Raw genomic sequence first — 8,893 nt, forward strand, 5'->3', positions numbered from 1 at the left:
GCCGCCACGATGAGGAAGAGCCTCCGCAGGGCGTCCAGGGCATCGGGGCCCCAGTCCTCCGCCTGCAGCAGCGCGCTGACGCGAGCACAGAACCTGCCCAGCTCCTCCGCCCCGACCTCCCTGCAGAGAGACCACCACGTGGGCAACGGGAAAGGCCGCCCTGTCGGGGGCAGGCCCTCCCGAGCAGAGGAGCCCGAGGCCTCTCGGGATGAACCGCTGCCAGGCACCCGACCCAGGTCCTTGCCCCCTCCCCTGCCGGCGGGAGACCCTCAGGCCACCAGCGTCCACAGCAAGCCTCCACACACTCAGGGTTTGTTATTCCAGGACCAGAAAAACAAACCACTTGGTTTAGGAGTCAAAACTAAGGGAGATTTTAGTCTGAACCAAGTTGCTTTTCAAAAGATCCTTTTAACTTCTGGGAATAAGAGTTAAGTATGATAGAGCAAATATTATGACATTACTCTAATGCTTAATTTAAAATGTATCTACTAAGCATTTAAAACAGGTTCCATACTGAATGAGGTCTCAAGACAGCCTGCTTCCCATTCCATGCTGAAAGGCAAGGAAAAGTAACATGCCAGCAAGTCACCACACTTCGAGCTTCAGGGGGGTTCTCGGAAGGGCGCAGCACACAGCTGGGCCAAGCTGTGGGTGAAACCCACCAAATCCGCTCTGCTGACACTCAGGGGCCACAGTTTTGGCCTTAGAGCACGTGCACCCCCAGCCTCTAAGGCTGTGGAGGGGTCCTGGGCGGTGGCTTGTGCTTCCCCATTTACTTGAGGGCTGGCAGAGAAGTCCCAGCAGACTCCCCCGCCACTCCCCCTTATTCCGGACAGAGCGGGACGCAGCCCCCTACAAACACAGACGGAGGCGTGAGTGGGTGGAGGAGACTCGGCCCTGGGCCAGTCCAGCCTGCTTTTCTCTGGGTGATGTCGGAGGCAGAGACTGCCAGCCTGTCCCAGACGGCGGTGCCCCTCGCCCACACCCTCAGCAGCTCCCGGCTGCTCTCACACTCCTGGCACTAGCGTACAAGCACCCAGCCATCCCTACTCCTCCAAGGGCACCGCGTCCTGCTCGCCTGCCTTCGCCCGGCTTGGACCCTCTGCCTGGAGCGCTCTTGGCTGCTTCCCTCATTGGATAACGCCTCGCCTGCTCTGAGCTTCTGGATAGTCATCTGGTCCTTCAGGAAACGCCCCCAGCCCTGCACTCACCCTCCCCGCTTACCCGAGTCCCACATTCCTCTGCAGCTCACAAGTCATGCTTCTGATAAGTTTCTCCATCTTTTCCGTCTCTGAAAAATTTATAACTAAAATTTCCTCCAAAGCCTAACTCCAAAACTTCAGTAATTTGTTTTAAAGTGCCACAAATAATCAAAGAAATAGTGAACACTAGTAAGACACAACTGATAGTTACTTAACCTTTCCTCAAATCTTGACAGGAATTCCAATCCACCTAAGACACAGAGAAATAAGAAATAGGGCTATTCCTTCTGCCTTTCAGTCTATGAATTTATAACCGTGAACAGAAGAGAAGCTGGGAGTTGTGAGTGGGTCTCAGTTCTTCGTGTCCCGGCAAGAACTGCGGGGCAAGCATATCACACGTCGAGTGAGATGCTAGCATTTCATCTATTTTCTGGGGCCAGGAGAGTGAGAGAGCAGGAGGACACAGAGCTCACCCCTCAAGAGCAGACATGCAACCACAGCCATGGAGAGGCAGCTCCCACTGAAAACAAACAAGCCTGGGGAGAGGGATCCACATGGACTTGGGGAGGAGGAGCAATCAGGAACTGGTGTCCCTGGGAGGGGACACAGGAAAGGGGGGGGTACAGGGGCTTGAGTGCCTTCCTGGGGACTGAGGGGTGGAGCCACATACTGCGTGTCCTAGCCTTGGGCTCCGACACCAGGAAGACGAATCCTTTGGCTGGTTTGAAAACCAGTGAGGCCAACAGCAGGGCTGTGAGAAACCTAGCCTCCACTTGTGAAGCGTGGGCACAGGCTCGCCTGCTGCTCAACTAAGGCAGAGGAAGCAGAGCGCGACTGTCCGGGCGTTCCAGGGCCCGCAGTGGTAAAGAACCCGCCTGCCGATGCAGAAGACGCAGGTTCGATCCCTGGCTCAAGATCCCCCACTCCAGTGTCCTTGGCCTGGAAAATCCCATGGACAGAGGGGCCTGGTGGGCTGCAGCCCGTGGGGGTCGCAAGTCAGTGGGATGCGACTGAGCAAGCGCTGGCTGGTTTCCATGCCGGCCCAGCCGAGCACCTGCCCTGCTCCCCTTTAAGGGCAAGGATGCCACTGCTGGGAGGGGGACTAGCACACACTCAGAGGGAACAGAACCAGCCTGGACCTCGTCCTTAGGGCTTCTGCTCCAGCCGTGGGACCCGACCCCACCCCACGAGGGCAGTGATGGCTTCCGTCTCCAGCCCACCTCCTACCAAGGCAGCACCCTGGGGCACCGGTCACACGCGATATGGTAACCGTTTCATCTGATATCACAGACACAGAAAACTAAAGCAAAGTGAGACGGGAAAGACTGAGAGAACAACTACTGAAACATAATTACCAGAAAGAGTTCAAAGCGTTAGTAGTAAGAAAGCTGTCTGAACTAGGGAGAACTGAACACAGAATTTTAACAAGGACCTACAAAATATAAAAAAGTAATCCGAGCAGATATGTACAACTGAAATGGAAAGCATACTAGAAGGAGTATAACAACTGGCTGTGTGATGCAGAGGAACATTATCCAATCAGAACAGCAAAAAGAAACACATTTAAGAAACGGAGACCAATTAAGACCCCTCCGGGACAACAGCAAGGGTGCTGATGCTCACATACAAGGGTCCGAGAAGAAGGGTCGAAAATGCATTTATCAGATTACGACTGAAAACCTCCTGAACCTAAAGAAGGAAACAGCCAGGTACAGGAAGCAAAGAGACCCCTAAACAAGATGAACCCCAAAACAGCCATACCAAGACACACCAAACTTAAAATGGCAAAAGCTAAAGAGAATTCTAACAAGGGAACCCCCATATGGGTATCAGTGGAGTTTTCTGCAGGAACTTTTCAGACCAGAAGGGAGTGGCAGGATATATTTAAAGTCCCAAAAGGAAAAACCTACAGTCTAGGGTGCTTTACCCAGCAATGTTATCATTCAGAATTAAAGAAGAACTTTTCAGACTAGCAAAAATGGAAACAGTTCATCCATACTACACTGACCCTAAGAGTTATAGGAATTTATAGATTAGGACAACGCCCATGAGCGAGTGCAAATGCTCAGTAGAGGCTGTGGGGTCAACCACCGAAGCTACCACAAAGGTCATATACGTGAACCCCAGGGCAGGTAGCCACAAATCAAAAAACCTCAAGAAACAACGGAGAAGCAGTATAAAACCAGCTGGAAAATGAGCAGCAGATGGCAGTAAGAACGTGAAAGTGAAGTCGCTCAGTCGTGGCCGACTCTTTGCGACCCCATGGACCGCAGCCCACCAGGCTTCTCCATCCATAGAATCTTCCTGGCATGAGTACTGGAGTGGGTTGCCATTTCCTTCTCCAGAGGATCTTCCTGACCCAGGGACTGAACCTGAGTCTCCTGCATTGCAGGCAGACGCTTTACCATCTGAGCCACCAGGGAATCTCCCAGTACCCATCAGTAATCACTGTAAATGCCAATGGAGTATCATGCTCCAATCAAAAGACATAAGCCAAACTGATTAGTTTAAAAACAAGACCCGACAATTATACATGCTACTTAAAAGACTCGCTTCACAACTAAGGACACGGACTGCAAGCAAAGGCGATGGGAAAAGATACTCCATGTAAATGGAAACAGGAAAGCAGGGCAGCAACATTCACGATCAGACACAGCAGCCTTTAAACAGTCTACCAGAAGACAACGATGAAGGGGCCAGTACAAAACATATTATTAACATCTGCGCACCCAATAAAGCAGCACCTAAGCACTAACAGGCAAAAAGGGGGAACTGGCAGTGTTGCAGTCACAGCAGGGACTCCAACACCGCACATCAGTGGGCGCGCCGCGCGCAGTGGCTCAGTCGTGTCCGACTGCGAGCCCACGGGCTGCAGCCCCCAGGTTCCTCTGTCCATGGGTTTCCCAGGCAAGAACACTGGAGTGGGTTGTCATGCCCTCCTCCACAGGATTGTTCCCAACTCAGGGATCGATGGAGAAGGCAATGGCACCCCACTCCAGTACTCTTGCCTGGAAAATCCCATGGACGGAGGAGCCTGGTAGGCTGCAGTCCATGGGGTCTCGAGGAGTCGAACACGACTGAGCGACTTCCCTTTCACTTTTCACTTTTCTGCATTGGAGAAGGAAATGGCAACCCACTCCAGGGTTCTTACCTGGAGAATCCCAGGGACGGGGGAGCCTGGTGGGCTGCTGTCTATGGGGTCACACAGAGTCAGACACGACTGAAGTGACTTAGCATAGCATGGCATAGCAGGGATCGAACCCAGATCTCCCGTGTTGCAGGCAGATTCTTTACCGTCTGAGCTACCAGGGAAGCAACTGTACCAATAATTGACTTATTATTCAGACATAAAATCAACAGGGAAGCAGCAGTCTTAAATGACACACGTAAACTAGGCAGACTTTCTCTCTAGGATTCTCCATCCAAAACCAGCCGAACACACATTCTTTTAAACGCACATGGGATGTTCCCAGGATAGATCACGTTAGACTATTAAATGAGCCTCAACAAATTTAAGAGGACAGAAATGACATCCAGTACTGTTTCTGACCACAACAGTATGAAAGTAGAAATGAATCACAGGAAGAAAAAAACGGGAAAAACACAAACACGTAGAGTCACTGCACGCTACTAAACATGCTGCTCAAGTGAGCGACAGAGACATGGAGGCGCAGACACCAAAGACCCCAGGAGGAGAACAGCACACCCCACGCCTACGGGCTGCGGCAGAAGCAGTTCCAAGAGGGGAGTTTACAGCAGTCCAGGCACACCTCAAGGAACAACAGTCTCAGACCACCACCATCTAAACAGAAACAAGAGACAAAGGCCACAGTCAGCAGACAGAGGGAAATACAAAAACCGGAGCAGAGACAGACAGACGGAGATGACAGACCAGGCTGTAAAGGACAAAACTGCCAAGCCTGCAGGTCAGGGTGGTCAGCAACAGAGAGGACCCAGAGAAGACATGCAAGGGGGGAGACTGTGAAGTGAGACCCTAGAAGGTCTGCAGACAGTGGCACCAATACTTCAGACAGACAGAAGGGAGGACCTAGAAGAAACGGGTGCATTTCTAGAAATACGCAATTCCCAAGAATGAACTGGAAGAAACAGACGATCTGACAGACCTGTCACTAGCAGTGAAACTAAATTAGTGGTAAGACTTCCAGCAAACAAAAGTCTGGGACCAGAGAGCTTCATGAGGGGACTCTACCAGACACACAGACAGATAATACCTATCCTTCTCAAACTACCCCAAAAAACCAAACGGGAGGGAACACTCTTCAGTTCCTTCTATGAGGCCACAATTACCTTGATACCAAAATCAGGCAGACACTACAAGAAAAAAAAACAATTACAGGTCAGTATCTATGATGAACATAGATCTGAAAATCCTCAAAAGAACATTAGCAAACAAAATTCAACAATAAAAAAAGATCATGGGGAGTTCTCTGGTGGTCAAGTGATTAGAACCCTGCGCTTTCACTGCTGAGGGTGAAGGTTCAATCCCTGTCGGGGAATTAAGATCCCACAAGCCATGAAGTACGGCAAAAAAAAAAAAGAAAAAAGTCCATGGTCATTCCAGGATCACAAGGATGCTTCAACATCCGCAAATCAATTGGTATAATACACCACGTTAACAAATGGAAGGATAAAATTCACGTGACCATTTCAACAGATGCTACAAAAAAAGCATTGGACAAAATTCAACATTCATTCACGACAAAAACTCTCATCAAAGTTGATATCAAGGGGACATAATAAAGGTCATTTATGACAAACCGACAGCTAACGTCATACTCAACACTGAAAAGCCAAAAATACTTTTCTTCCAGGATCAGGAACACATCTATGGATACCCACTCTCACCACTTCTATTTAACACAGCGTAGTGTTTTGTAGGAGCACTTTAGCAAGTAAGAAGTCCTAGCCACAGCAGTCAGACTAGGAGAATAAATAAAAGGCATAAAACTTGGAAGGGAAGTAAAACCTACTATTTGCAGATGACATGATACCATATATGTATAAAACTCTAAAGTTTCCACCAAAAACTATTACAACTAATAAAAGAACTTCAGTTAAGTTGCCAGGATACAAGATTGATATTCAGAAACCTGTTGCTTTCCTATACACGTTAAAATCATGTGAAAAAAAAGAAAACAACCCTAGGAATAACCTTCACACAAGACGTGAAAGACTGAGACTGCAAACTATAAAACACCGAGAGGAAGGTGAAGCTGACAGAGATGCAAAGGTATCTCATGTACGCGAGTTGGAAGAACTGAAACTGCCAAAATCTCCATACTACCCAAAGCCAAATCTCCATACTACAAGACATTTAATGCAGTCTCCATCAAAATACCCACGGCTTTTTCACAGAACTAGAATAATTTTAAAACATGAATAGGCAAAGCAATCTTATATATGGAATTTAGAAAGATGGTAACAATAACCCTGTGTACGAGACAGCAAAAGAGACAGTGATGTATAGAACAGTCTTATGGACTCTGAGAGAGAGGGAGAGGGTGGGAAGATTTGGGAGAATGGCACTGAAACATGTAAAATATCATGTATGAAACGAGTTGCCAGTCCAGGTTCGATGCACGATACTGGATGCTTGGGGCTAGTGCACTGGGACGACCCAGAGGGACGGTATGGGGAGGGAGGAGGGAGGAGGGTTCAGGATGGGGAACACATGTATACCTGTGGTGGATTCATTTTGATATTTGGCAAAACTAATACAATTATGTAAAGTTTAAAAATAATAAAATTAAAAAAACAAAACAAAACAAAAAAAAACGAAGCTGGAGAGAGGTATCATGCTCTCTGATTTCAGACTATACTAAACTACAAAACTACAGTATCACTATGTGAACATCACGGTACGGGCAGCAACACACACACACCAGTGAAACAGAACAGAGCCTGGAAATAAAACCACACTTATGGGCAATCAACCCATGACAAAGGGGGCAAAACACACGAGGAAAAGACAGTCTCTTCAAGCAGTGGTGCTTGGTAAAACTGGACAGCTACCTGTAAAGGAAAGAAATTGGAACATTTTCTCGCACCATATACAAAAATAAACAAAATGGATTAAATAACCTAAATGTAAGGTCAGAAACCATAAAACTAGAAGAAAACGGAACACTCTGACAGAAATAGTGGGAATGTGTTTTGGCTCTGTCTCCTAAGGCAAAGGAAGCAAAAGCAAAAACAAGCAAATGGGGCCTAATTATTACATTTAAAAGTTTTTTGCACAGCAAAGGAAACCAACTTAATGGGAGAAAACATTTGCAAGTGATATGACTAACAAGGATTTAATATCCAAAATAAACAATTCACACAACTCAATATGAAAAAAGCAATTTAAAAAATGGGCATAAGACCTGAATAGACATTTTCCCTAAGACGACATACAGATGGCCAACAGGCAGATAGAAAGATGCTCAACTGAGAGAAACAAATCAAAGCCACAACGAGGTAACACCTCATACCTGTCAGAAATGGCTATCAAACGAGAAGACCACAATACCAAATGCTGGTGAGTAAGTGGAGAAAAGAAAACCCTAGTTCACTGTTGGTGGGAATGTAAATTGGTGTAGTCACCAGAAAACTGTTCAGGTTCCTCAAAAAGCTAAAAACTGAACTACATTCCTGGGTATATATCCAAAGAAAACAAAAACTCTAATTTGAAAGGGTACATGCACCCCAATGTTCATAGCAGCCCTGTTTACAACAGCCAAGACATGGAAGCAATCTAAATGTCCATCAACAGATGACTGGATAAAGAAGATGTGATGTGTATACACACAATGGAATATTACTTAGTCATAAAGAATGAAATTCTGCCACGTGCAACAGCATGGAAGAACGCAGAGAGCATTAAGCACAGTGAAGTAAGTCAAAGAAAGACAGATACTGATTATCATTTATATGCAGAATCCAAAAAATGGAATTAATGAATAGAACAAAACAGACTCACAGAGCACATACTAGTCGTTATCGTGGAGACTGGGAACTGGGGAGGGGAAGGGGTTAAGAGGTACAAACCAGTATTAAACAAGGTACAGATACATGGTACAGCACAGGCAATGCAGTCAATATTTTATAACAACTTTAAATGTAATATAATCCAGTAAAATACTGAAGCACTGCATTGCACCCCTGAAACTGATACTGTAAATCAACTGTACTTCGACTTTTTGAAAAAGCTATTTTCCCTTAATAGAGCTTCTAAATTCAAACGAGCCTTAATTGGAATAGTGGACCTTGAGTATTGGAATGTATGTCCAAGATTGAAGGAAACAGAGACGTTTTTGGACGCAGTGGGAGAAAACACTAGCCTAACAGATTTGCAAGGGTTATTTTGACTACAACAAACTTCTGCTCCATTCACAGCCTTTACAACCTAACACGTGTTCAAGATCTTGCTTCCCTAAGATCACAGGAGCCTCAGTTCAGTTCAGTCCTTCAGTCGTGTCCAACTCTTTGTGACCCCATGAATAGCAGCACTCCAGGCCTCCCTGTCCATCACCAACTCCCGGAGTTCACTGAGACTCACATCCATCGAGTCAGTGATGCCATCCAGCCATCTCATCCTCTGTCGTCCCCTTCTCCTCCTGCCCCCAATCCCTCCCAGCATTAGAGTCTTTTCCAATGAGTCAACTCTTCGCATGAGGTGGCCAAAAGAT

The 8,893-nt window shown here is 46.9% G+C and overlaps 1 protein-coding gene across 1 annotated transcript in view; it reads right to left on the bottom strand.

The window, feature by feature from the left end:
- AP5Z1 (adaptor-related protein complex 5, zeta 1 subunit) overlaps positions 1–8,893 on the bottom strand; it is a 23,565-nt gene that overhangs the window by 6,558 nt on the left and 8,114 nt on the right. Inside the window, exons 8-10 of the mRNA XM_010845802.1 lie at positions 986–1,021; positions 777–852; positions 3–268 (exon numbers count right to left, since the gene is read on the bottom strand). Coding sequence (XP_010844104.1) covers positions 3–268; positions 777–852; positions 986–1,021 — 378 coding nt within the window. The remainder of the gene's footprint in view (positions 1–2; positions 269–776; positions 853–985; positions 1,022–8,893) is intronic.

Source organism: Bison bison, unplaced genomic scaffold (genome assembly GCF_000754665.1).
Source record: "Bison bison bison isolate TAMUID 2011002044 unplaced genomic scaffold, Bison_UMD1.0 scf7180017864223, whole genome shotgun sequence".
Classification (NCBI taxonomy): Eukaryota; Metazoa; Chordata; class Mammalia; order Artiodactyla; family Bovidae; genus Bison; species Bison bison.